The sequence below is a fragment of the Chlamydotis macqueenii genome, chromosome 10, assembly GCF_036417535.1.
Source record: "Chlamydotis macqueenii isolate bChlMac1 chromosome 10, bChlMac1.mat, whole genome shotgun sequence".
Classification (NCBI taxonomy): domain Eukaryota; kingdom Metazoa; phylum Chordata; class Aves; order Otidiformes; family Otididae; genus Chlamydotis; species Chlamydotis macqueenii.
This window is the reverse complement of record NC_141565.1, coordinates 4269801-4282145: the sequence shown is the minus strand read 5'-3', so window position 1 is coordinate 4282145 and position 12345 is coordinate 4269801. Positions and strand designations below refer to the sequence as shown.

General features: G+C 54.4%; 1 protein-coding gene across 1 annotated transcript; it reads right to left on the bottom strand.

The window, feature by feature from the left end:
• Nucleotides 1-5533: 5533 nt before the first annotated feature.
• LOC147599462 (E3 ubiquitin-protein ligase RNF123-like) lies at nt 5534-10193 on the bottom strand. The gene is made up of 6 exons (XM_086755765.1): nt 9902-10193; nt 9510-9584; nt 9011-9098; nt 6748-6835; nt 6534-6618; nt 5534-5946 (listed from the first exon to the last, which is right to left on the bottom strand). The coding sequence occupies exons 1-6, from the start codon at nt 10176-10178 to the stop codon at nt 5903-5905; spliced, it is 657 nt and encodes a 218-aa protein (XP_086611891.1). The 5' UTR covers nt 10179-10193; the 3' UTR covers nt 5534-5902.
• Between the last annotated feature and the right edge of the window lie 2152 nt (nt 10194-12345).

The window sequence follows — 12345 nt, the reverse complement described above, 5'->3', positions numbered from 1 at the left end:
GGACTGGCAGGCAGGAGACTGAAGGCAAGGAGTGTCCCCAGTGAGGGCCGGCTGCCCTTACCTGTAGTCCCCAAACCAATGGGTGACGCATGAGCCCTCGACGGCACAGGGCAGATGGAAAGGACGCTTGCAGCCTGTCTGCGAGCAGGTGATGGTGGCCCCGCTCTCGCCACAGACGAAGCAGCGCTGGGAAGAGCAGAGCAGCCCCCATGAGCGGCAGCCTGAGGGCCTCCACGGGCAGCCCCACAGCTGCGGGCTGGGCGCAGGGGGTGGCCGCTGCTGGCTCACAGCCCCCAGATGCGCCTGGCAGAGCAGGTGCCTGTGCTGGAGCCACTGTGGAGCTGCGGGAGCAAGACTTTTGTCCCAGAGCTGCTTGGAAGGGCTGGGATTTCTTTCCTGGGCTCTGGGCTAAGCTCCCGCTAAGCTCTCCTGGCGTAAACCTCCCTGGTGTTGTCAGGTGCTCACCTTCCGCGCTGCCTGCTTGACGGTTCGTTGAATATCTTCAGGGAGAAAGCCCATGAGTCCTGCTTCGTCCTCCCCTTCTTGAAAAAGCTCATCGGCACAAAACTGCAGGAGAGCAAAGAGGAGGAGCTGAGGAGGAGCGCGTGGAGGGGACTGCCTGTGGGAAAGCTGGAGGGAGCCCCGCAGGAACTCACCAGGCAAAACTCATGGGCGCAGAGCCGTTGCTTGCGCAGTTTGCGCCCACAGACATCGGGGTCGGCCCCTGCGCGGCGGCACATCATGCATGCTGGAGGGGAGAGAGCTGGGCTACCTCAGGCAGCCAGCTCATTGCCCGCCATCAGTGGGCACGGACAAAAAGCAGCACGGCTGGTCTGTACTCTGTGTGTTTCACGGATATTGCGAGGCAGCACCAGCACACCTTCTCCACCTGTGCAGAGTCTTCCCAGGAAGCATCCCCGAAGCAGGACAAGGCTGGAGCATTTGCCCAATTCCCTTCAGACTGATCTGCAGAAGCAGACCCAGACAAACAAGGATTTCCTTCAGCTCAGCAGTTTGTCCCGTTGTCCCTGCCAATGCTCCCATTGCAACACGGTGAAGACTGATGGGTGGGAAGTCCAGGGGGTCGTCTCCTCCTCCTTCCCTGGGCACCATCTCAAGGACACCTCCCAGCCCCCTGTTTCTCTTCAATTAAATCAGCATTCACTGTTGATCTTGCTGCGCCTTAAAATAGCAATCCCAGGAGCAAGTCACCCGTAGCCAGCCCAGCCCGCTCTGGGCTCAGACGGTGCGGAGCCACCCGGAGATGGACGGAGAGAGGCCTGGAAAGCTGAGGAACTGCGCTGCAGCCTCAGAGCTCCCCAGGATGGGGGGAGCTCGATCACCACCCCACGGGACTGGTAGCAGCCACTCGGGGGCTTTCTTCTGCAGTAGGAGGGTGAGGGGACAGTCACAAGGTCCCTCCTGCACGTGTACCGGGGTTTCCCCATCATCCTCCAAGGATGAGAGGAACCAGAGGCTGGCACAGCCTGCGGCAGGGCTCTGACCCCAGAGCTAACGCTGCTGGAAGTGCAGGAGCGGGTCTGCGATGCAGCCTCAGAGACTGCCGTGTCGGCACCAGCCTGCCTGGGATCTCCCCGGGACGCAACTGAGGAAAACCATCATTGTGTGAAGCCCCCTGTCCCACAAAGAAGGGTCTCTCTAGGCAGAAGAGGGGAAGGAGGGAGCTCTCTAAAGCTACTTCACCAGACAAGAGACGGTCACGTATGGGTGCCTGCAAGGTAGCAACAAGGCTACGAGCGGGGCTGTATGTGCAGAGGAAGGGTGGCCCGCAACGATTCGCGTGATAGGCACGGATAGGTGCACGGGCGTAGTGGGCAGGTTTGTTCACATGCGTAGTGGGTGAATGGGCTTGCGTAGCAGGCGCACGGGTATATATAGCGACGTGACGCAGCAGTAAATGGTCATCTGACTCCACAGCATCCGTGTCTGTGTCTCTCTCCCCGGGATGGGATGCCAGCAGGGTGTTGTTGTGCGGCGACAAGTGGTGACCCCGATGTGATCCGACATGATCAGAAGCCGACGTGATCGGATGGATCAGGTTTTTTGGTGCACCAAGGCGAGCAGGGCTTGCGGAAATCCAGAGCTCATCATGTCGACGGTATCTGTCAAGGTTTGCTATGGAGGCAGACGAGAGGGTCTCCTCTAGCAGTATGGAGGATTTCATCCAATGGATGATGCGCAAGGGGATTGATCCATCAGCCTTCCGAGGTGATGGACCTGCAGAAGGCAGCTGTGGTGGTGGGGGGAGCTGTTAGCTTCTGCCGCCGCGGGGAACAAAACCGCCCTGTCATTTATTCCCGAGTGGGGGCCGGTTAAGAGGTGCCTTGAGAAAGTCCACGATGTTCAGGGTGCCTGGCGGGCCGTGGCCTCAGTGATTTGCGGGGTTCCACTGAGTGAAAGGCGACCTGACTCGGATTCCAACGGTCGGGATAGTAGTGACACGTGGAGCGATAGTGAGGCGGGAGCCAGTTTCGAGGTGGTGTCCGGGGAGCCGCGGGACGCGGAGCTGGGTCCTAGAGCCTTCCCGGTGGGGAATGGGGACACCGCGGCTGATTCGTTCTTCGGGGGGAGCCTGATTTTCCAGTGGCGCCTGCCCGGGCAGGGCCTCTGCCCTCTGCACCACCGGCTTACGAGGGCCAGCTTGAGGACGCAAGCATGCCCTCAGTCCGGCCGGAGAGGGTTCCCCTTCCCCTGTTGATGGGTCCACGGTCATCGCTGGAGACGGGGGGAGCACCTAGTACACCGTTTGCTGACAGAGATTCCCTGGCTGGCGGTTAATTCAGGTGGGCTGGTGGGTGGGCCGGGCTCCTCGGGTTCGGTCGAGTCCTCGCTGGGCCCTGACCCCGCTGCCCACTGGCGGTTTGTCATTAAGAACTGCGCCCTCCAAGGGGTAGCTCATGTGACTCCAAATTCACCGGATGTTCCCGGGGGGGGACAGACCTGATGGCCTTCCCGGTGGTGAGGGGTTCCGGTGGAGCTAGGTGGGAGCCTATCGACGGGAAGATTGTCAAGGAAATCCACAACGCGGTAGCCGCCTCGGGGTTAAGCAGCCCCGCCTGTGAGGCTTTGTTGGATGTACTTGAGCCCAGTGCCTTCACGCCTTTTGATTGGCATAATCTGTGCAAGGCTGTTCTTACACCCGCACAGCTGGTGGTCTGCAAGAGCAAGTGGGAGAGCTTCACGGTGGATGTTGCCATTGGCTTCACTACTGCCGCAAATCACCCATGTTTTGGGGTGGGGGCAGACCAGTTGCGCGGCCTTGGGGCTCACATAGGCCCCTGCCGCCAGTGTACCCGGGACCCTGCCATTCTTCAGCAGGCCAGTCTTCTGGCCCGGAAAGCTTTAAACGCAGTCGCTTGTATGGACACGAGGAGCCCGCCGTACACGCAGATTAAACAAAAGGCAAATGAACCCTATTTGGAATTCTTAGATCACCTTATAACAAGAGCCTTGACGTCTCTGGTCTACCCAGCACCGCTAGAGGCCCGTTGGGGAAGAACCTGGCCTTCTTGAACACCAATGACATCTGTAAAAAGGCGATTCAGGGGTTGCCAGCAGGCTCAGGGTTGGGTCAGATGATTGAGGCATGCGAGCGAGGAACGCGGAGTCGCTAGTGTTTGCAGTCACCTCAGCAGTGAAGCAAGTGGTTGGCTCCGGAGGCTTGGAGCATGGGCGATGTTTTCTATGTGGGGGCATAGGCCACATGGAGAGGGACTGCTGGGAAACCAGTGGGCAGCAGTGACAAGACTTGGGCCTCAAAGGCGTGCTTTAAATGTCAAAGAAAAAGACATTACTCGTGTGATTGTCGGTTGGGAAACGGGGTTCGGAGCGCCCGTCTGAGCGCAACAACACAAATGTGGGCAGCACCCCCTCTGCAGAGGCCTCTGGCTATGGCTGGGGTGCCTTGGCCAGGGCCCGACCAGGAACACAATTAAGAACTGACAAGCCCCTTGTTCTCCGGGGCCCAACTTGGACCTCGGTTGTGGGCTCGCTCGGGGTTAGTCTGCGGGGTTTTGGGGCCGAGGACTGGGGAATACAGGTGTGGCCGTCCTATCAGGATTCAGTGTTGGTGACGGAGGTCACGGTGACGCCACTGATGGGCACCCCTGTATACGTCCTGCAGGATCTGCCCCTTGCCATGGCCATGTGGAATCTAAGTTCGAGGCCACGTACAAGGGTGACGCTTTCCCAGGGAAGGGATAAGATCCATATTACTTGCCTTATCGATTGGGGGGCGGATGTCTCCATATTTAGTAGGGAGGTATGGCCCTCTGGATGGCGGGCGACTACCTGCCCTGTAGGCATTTCTGGTCACAGTAATGCTCAGCGTAGTATCGATTTGGTGATGACCAGGATTGAAGGAGAGGAGGGGGAGGCGCGAGTACATCCCTATGTGCTTGCTGGACTCCCTCTCAGCCTGCTAGGCAGAGACGCTTTGGCGCAGCTGCAGGCCCAGGGTCGGATTTTTTGACAGGGGACACTGAGGGTATTGGCCCGGTGAAGCTTTCCTGGAAGTCTGATAGGTCTTTGTGGGTCAGTCAGTGGCCCCTGTCGCAGGAAGAACTGGCCCATCTTCACACACTGGTACAGCAGGAGGTGCCCATTGGCCATCTAGTACCAACCACTAGTCCGTGGAACTCGCCGGTATTCGTAATACAAAAGAAATCTGGGAAATGGCGGTTCATACACGACCTGCGAACTGTCAATGACTGCACGACATGGGTCCTCTGCAACCAGGTTTACCCATTCCTTCTATGCTCCCTCGCGACTAGCAGCTGTTTAAAGTTTAAGTCTTTAAAGACTTAGAGGATTGCTTTTTTACCATACCCCTCCATCCTGATGGCTGCCTGCGGTTCGCCCTCACCGTTCCCTCTGAACCAAATTATGCGCCTAAGAGAGGGGGGAGAGAGGGGTTTGCCAGAAGTCCTAGTTGATAAAGCACTTGTGGTACTGAATCACATGTCATTTGCTGACCTTCAATCTGTTACTCCTACTCAATTGCGACAATTGCTATCTGGGGGCAAGGCACTTCCGAAGGTTCAGGGATCCAGCTGCCTGCTGGAAAGTCCGCGACGGGAAGGTCCTGCCAATCTTCCGACGTGGGGGCGAGAGTATGCTTCTATCTCCACAGATGCAGGAACCCGCTGGATCCCAGCTCGATTGGTGCAGCCACGGCTGGAGGAGCAACAAAGCAATCAGGAAACACGATGTCCTCATATCTCTCCTGATCGGGACGATCCTGCTTGTGAGTCTCCCAGAACCGGCAATGACAACTAATTTCTGGGAGAGGTTTACAAATTACACCAATTCCACTCAGCATCAAGATCCTGAAGGACTGGGGGTGGTTCTCAGGGCTGTTCGGTTTGCCCCAGTGGCTGGGAAATATCGTGTCTATGGGTTTAACTATCATAGTTCTTGCTTTAATAGCACCCTGTTTGTTTCTGCTGTTTTTACAGTTTATACACGACATTGTTGATGGAGTCGCTAGGCGAATATTCACAGTCAGCCTCGCTATGACAGCATTCACTCAGGAGTACCAGCCCCTTCAGCAGCAGGATGCACAGTTATAGAGAGCAAAGAGAGGGGGGAGATATGGGTCCCTGCGAGGCAGCAACAAAGGCTACGAGCGGGGCTGCACGTGCAGAGGAAGGGCGGTCCGCAACGATTCGCGCGATAGGCACGGATAGGTGCACGGGTGCAGGGGGCGGGTGCGTTCGCGTGCACAGCGGGCGTACAGGCCTGCATAGCGGGCGCACGGGTATATATAGCGACACGACGTAGCAGTAAATTGAGAGCTGACTCCACGACATCCGTGTCTGTGTCTCTCTCCCCGGGATGGGATTCCAGCAGGGTGGGTCGGTCCGTTGTCGTGCGGTGACAGTCACGTGACAAACTCACTCTGGAAACTAGCAACAGAGAGATCTCCTGGGCACCACGGGCAGAAGAGAGAAAGAGAACAAGAGTGCTGTTAAAACAGAGACAGGCAGCTCTTCCCACTGGACGGGGCTCAGCGCACACCTCCACATGCCGCCTGCCCATGCCACGCTGCAGCACCGTGTCCCCCGTCCCCAGGCAGCTCTCCAGGAGCAAGGTCTGGCACAAAGCCTCATCCACAGCAGAGCGGGGTCAGGAATGTATCTGGGCAGGCCCAGACCCTGCAAGGCTGAAGCTGGGGACGTGTTCTTCAGCTCAAGAAAGGTACCTTCTCCTCCCTACGTCTTTCTCAGCCGCAACAGAGCCAAGAAACCCCTCATTTTGGTGACAGTGCTGAGAACCAAACTGCCGTGTCAAAGGCAGGACAGGCTCTGCGATGCCTGGCTAAAACACCCCCTGCTTGCAAAACTTCTCCAGTGCCCTGTCTCCTTGGGTAACCACTCCTCACAGGATCCCCCTACTTCAGCAGCTGTCTCACCAGCTGGCCTGGCCCACAGTAGGGATGGCTACGAAGGAAGAGGCCGGTCCTCCCTCACCACCCTTCACAATCCCGAGTGCCAGTCCCCTGCCCCACTCACTCTGCAGGCTGGGGAGGCTGGCATCCTCAGGCTTGGTTTTCAGCAGGTGAGGGAGGCGTGTGTATCTGTACCCAAAGCCACAGCCCTGGTAAAAGAGAGAAGGACAGATCTGAGAGGCTGGGAAACAGCTGGGTTTTGCTGCTACTGGAAAGTGAAACGCTCAGTGTCCAGCCAGCCCCAGGCATTGAGAGGGGCAGGGATGCAGGACGCTCACCCGCCACAGCCTGACGAGGATCCAGTTGGTCTGTGCCCAGGGTCGCTGCTCATAGGGAGCCAGGAGGTTCTTCATCATGGAGATCCGCCTGCCGGACAAGGACACAGCTCAGCCCCAAGCTTTGGGGACAGGGGATTAAACAGGACACGCAGTACTGGAGTACATGGACCTGGGAGGGTCTGGGAGGTCTACAAAGAGGCTGTGCGAATGGCCAGGGATAAGGTAAGGAAGGCCAAAGCCCTGGCAGAACTGAATCTGGCCATGGATATAAAATGCAACAAGAAGAGCTTTTATAGGTACACAGGGGACAAAAGAAAGTCCAGGGAAAATGTAAGCCCCCTCTGGAAGGGAACTGGTGTCCTGGATACCCAGGACATAGAGAAGGCTGAGGTTCTCAATGACTTTTTTGCCTCAGTCTTCACCGATAAGAGCTTTTGTCCCACCACCCAAGCTGTAGAAGGTGCAAGCAGGGACTGCAAGGATGAAGAACCGCCCACTGTACTCGAAGAGCATGTTCGGGATCATCTAAGGAACCTGAAGGTGCACAAGTCCATGGGTCCTGATGAGATCCATCCGCGGGTCCTGAGGGAACTGGCGGATGAAGTTGCCAAGCCACTGGCTATCGTATTTGAGAAGTCGTGGCAGTCTGGTGAGATCCCCGATGACTGGAAGAGAGGGAACATAACCCCCATTTTTAAAAAGGGGAATAAGGAAGACCCAGGTAACTACAGGCCGGTCAGCCTCACCTCTGTGCCTGGCAAGGTCATGGAGCAGATTCTCCTGGAAACCATGCTAAGGCACACGGAGAGCAAGGAGGTGGTTGGTGACAGCCAACGTGGCTTCACCAAGGGCAGATCGTGCCTGACCAATTTGGTGGCCTTCTATGACGCGGTGACGGCATCGGTGGACAAGGGATGAGCAACTGACATCATCTACCTGGACTTGTGCAAGGCATTTCACATTGTCCTGCACGACATCCTTCTCTCTAAACTGGAGAGACCTGGCTTTGATGGACGGACCACTCGGTGGATAAGGAATTGGCTGGATGGCCGCACTCAGAGAGTGGTGGTCAATGGCTCAATGTCCATGTGGAGACCGGTTACGAGTGGTGTCCCTCAGGGGTCCGTGTTTGGCCCGGCCCTGTTCAACATCTTTGTTGGGGACATGGACAGTGGGATAGAGTGCACCCTCAGCAAGTTCGCCGATGACACCAAGCTGTGTGGTGCCGTCGACACGCTGGAAGGGAGGGATGCCATCCAGAGGGACCTTGACAGGCTGGAGAGGTGGGCCCGTGCCAACCTCATGAAGTTCAACCAGGCCAAGTGCAAGGTCCTGCATCTGGGTCATGGCAATCCCAGGCACAAATCCAGGCTGGGCGGGGAATGGATGGAGAGCAGCCCTGAGGAGAAGGACTTGGGAGTGCTGGTGGATGAGAAGCTCAACATGAGCAGGCAATGCGCCCTTGCGGCCCAGAAGGCCAACGGCATCCTGCGCTGCATCAAGAGGAGCGTGGCCAGCAGGTCGAGGGAGGTGATTCTCCCCCTCTACTCTGCCCTGGTGAGACCCCACCTGGAGTACTGTGTCCAGTTCTGGAGCCCCCAACACAAGAAGGACAGGGACCAGGTGGAGAAGGTCCAGAGGAGGCCACGAAGATGATAAAAGGGCTGGAGCACCTCTCTTATGAGGACAGGCTGAGAGAGTTGGGGCTGTTCAGCCTGGAGAAGAGGAGGCTCCGGGGAGATAGCGGTCTTCCAGTACCTCAAGGGGGCCTACAAGAAAGATGGGGAAAGGCTGTTCAGTAGGGCCTGTTGTGATAGGACGAGGGGTAATGGGTTTAAAATAGAGGGGGGTAGATTTAGATTGGAAATTAGGAAAAAATTTTTTACGATGCGAGTTATAGAACACTGGAACAGGTTGCCCAGAGAGGTGGTGGATGCCCCATCCCTGGAAACGTTCAAGGCCAGGCTGGATGAGGCTCTGAGCAACCTGATCTAGTCAGGGATGTCCCTGCTCCTTGCAAGGGGGTTGGACTAGATGACCTTTGAAGGTCCCTTCCAACCCTAACCATTCTATGATTCTATGACCTGGGGCAGAGCAAAGCCACTGGTATAAGGGTGAGAGAAGGCTCCCAAATCAACTCCAGCATCCTGCTGCAGCTCCCAGATCCTCGGTGGTGCTTGGTAGCCCACCTGCTCCCCCACCCAGCCTTACCACCACTCCAGCCCTGCCCCAGCTCCCCGGGAACAGGCAGGGCAGCACTTACTGCTCTTCTGGGATCCTCTCTACAGCACGCAGCGAGTGCGGGTAGCAGACGTAGCTGGCCAGTGCCTGCATCAGGGAGTCCCAGATGTCTGAGGAGGAATGAGAAGGTGTTGGCCAGGTACCCAAGGACACAAAGCATGCCAGGGAGCACCTGAACATCAGAGGCTGGGAGGGACCAGCCCTCAGAGAGGTTTGCGGCCCCAGCTGGTGTAGAGAGCATGCCTACACTCAGGCAGCTAAGAAGTAACCCCAGATTTAACATGCAAGTAGCTGGAACATGAGTCCTGCTCTCAAAACAATGCTCTAGGTCATGTATCTAACCCTGGAATTAGCAGGACACACCACACAAGGGCAATGCCCAGCCTCTCTTTGTCCATGGAGGCATAAAAGCACTCAGCGGATTCAGCAAATGGATCCCAACAGAAGTCTGGTGAGCCACCGGCAGTGGGACCAGCCAGATCTGCAAGGTGTCACCCCAAAGCAGAGGAAAGCAGCGTTACCCGTGCCCACGATCCTCGAGTCAGCAAAATGCTTGGCCAGGATGGCAGCGAGGCGCATCAGGGTCTCTTCGTAGGCTGCAAAGAGAAGGAGGGAGCAGGGGTCACAGCAGCTCTGTGGTCCCAGCAATCCTGTGGACAGGGCACAGGCCATGGGATTAATTCCTGCTACAGCTAACGTTGCAGTTTTGCCTAGTTGTCAAAACAGACAGCTGGGAATGCACATCCATCTCCAAGAGAGCCTCTCATCTCAGCCTGCAGAGTCTAAAAGAGTTAGCTGGAGAGAGATAAAACCATGCATCTGAGTTGGACAGCAAGGGAGAGATGCGGGAGAAGATAAGGCTTGCTTTAGACTTCATCGGGCCAGGATTAGGACTGCCTCCCCAGCCGGTTACCTGGAAGTTCCTCCATGCTATTCACAGGGCTGAAGTAGTTCTTGAGTGCGCTGTAGCTGTTCATAGCCACGCTGAGGTAGAACTCTGGCATGAAAGCGAAAAGCGAGCCTGTCCTGTCGCCATGCTCGATGGTGCGGATGCACACTCGCAGCAGCCAATATACATCCTGCATCTTCTCCTGGCCAGAGAGAACACGACAAGCCCCATTCAGTTTTGTCCAGCTTCTCTTTGGACAAACACAGTCAGCACCACACTTAGACCTCAGAAACATCTCCATGTCTGAGATGTTCCTCAGACCACTGCTCTAAATTCATTAACCAGATCTGCAGATGCCCTTCAATTTCCTAGTTTTAATGGGAACAGGCAGAAAAGGCAGCAGAAGGCAGCCACAGCCTTTCGGATTCTGTGCCAGCCATTCAACCAGATTTACTGTCCTGAGGAACATCAGCCTCTTGCTTCTGTAGCAAAAGTCAAGGGGTCCTACATTAAAACTAGGAAATTTAAGGGCAGCTACATAACTTTAAGCTATAAACATCAGCACCAACAAAGCCATAAAAAGAGGAAATGCTATTTCATATCCTGCAGTGCCAAGAAGTATCATCAGCAATAGCAATTTCCATAAAATTAGATGGAGGAGGGTTACACTTGTAATTAAAAAGAATAAAATCAGAGGTGCAGATAAGTGATGTCATTTGCTTAGTGGCTTTTCTCAAGTACCTCGCTACTGTCTTTGGGACGTTACCACGGGTTTGTTCTTTAAATTAGACTGAAATAGCGTTAATCAACTACAAGACATCTTTATCTTGACACGGACACATAGCTCAGCTCAACTGTTGCTTTCAGGACAAAAAGCAATTGTGCAGACAACATCAAGGTAAAGAAAGCTGCATTTGGTTTTATTAAGACTTGGTAACCTCAAAACATCATCTCAGGTATTGCCAAGCTAGAAGAAAGCCTACACCTAGAGGACAGAAAGATGTGATGACCCACAGTGCGATGGATAAATACAGCATTGTAACAAAATAAGCTGAAACGGTCTTCCCACAGGGCTGTTTTGAAGACAAGATTGTCTTCTTTAAAACTAAGAGTTTTTTAAGCTGTAGCATTCCCTTTCTTCTAACCTGGAATCCCTCAGCTCAGAATAAAGCAGTGACTAATTCCCCCGAGTAAGAAGCAGCCTCTCCCGTGCAGGTTAGTGTCAAAGGCAGGTGACATTTTTGGCTTCATCCATTTGACACTGGTAGAAATAGAAGGATAATGCTCTCAATCTACTCCTCTCTAAAAGATGACATGGAGCATCTAACAGTTTTTAATTCCAGCTAAACTGTCACAGCCTGTAGTTTAGGATCAGGGAATAATTCCTATTCAGGCTGGCCTCTGCTCATTGTGCATGGGAGTTGGAGGCTGGAGATTTATCAGCCTTTGCACAGCTCCTTGTGAATCCAGGACAGGTAAGGTCTACACTGACCACAAAAGCAACGAGTGTGGCTCAGTCAAATGCAGTGTTAAGCACCACGAGAGACCCCCTCTCCTCCAAAATCCTAGCAAACTTTACACAAACTTTGTAGCTTGAACATCTTTCTTCAAGCCAAATGCTCTCATCTGAACTTAGGAGACTCAACAGCCTGTTTAGATGGTTTCCGAACACAAAGCAGAAAAGCAAAGTCGGGAACTACCGAGTGGAAAACGCAGCTTCAATGACTGTCTTCACTGGCCGCCCTAGAGTCCAGCATTATGGGCTGAATCTCCACAACAAGGGCTCTTTCCAGTTTGGGCTGCTCTGTGACAGAAAATGGGAGGCTATGAATTGGTCCCCACTGGTGGAACGACACCCTCAGGAATCCTGCTGTACTACTTCCGGATAGAGTAACTCCAAAAGCTGGAGGTGAGAATGCAATTTCATTTCCAAAAAAAATTTAAATCTTATCACTATTGCAATTCGTGATGTCCTATTCATACTTGGGACGTTTTGAGTCTTAACTGCACCAGAAAATGCTGAGATTAACACTGCCCTGAAATTGGCAACCACATCGCGCTTCAACTCGTGTCCTGATGAGACACTTCTGCCTTTCTCTCCCACACTGTACTCTGTAAGACAGGAATATGCACCTGGTTGATCCTCTGTTTCACAGGTTATTATTCTGCTATCCAAAACAGAGAGAGGGGGAGAAGGAATGAGACACATGCAGATGAACTGGACTCCAAAAGAATTTAATTCACTACAAAGCAAAAGACCCAGCTGTCAGTTTTACAGGGACAAAAGTAGACGCAGCTGGAAGTACGCTGAAGTGTTTACAAGTGAAAACCTGCCACGAGACTAAAGGTTCACGATCACACCCGCTATCCCCAGAATGCACAGCATGTTATCAGAGCTGATCTGACAAACGCCAGGACAAAAAGAATAAATTTAAGTTGCCAGTTTCATCCAGCTTCAAAATGCTAGG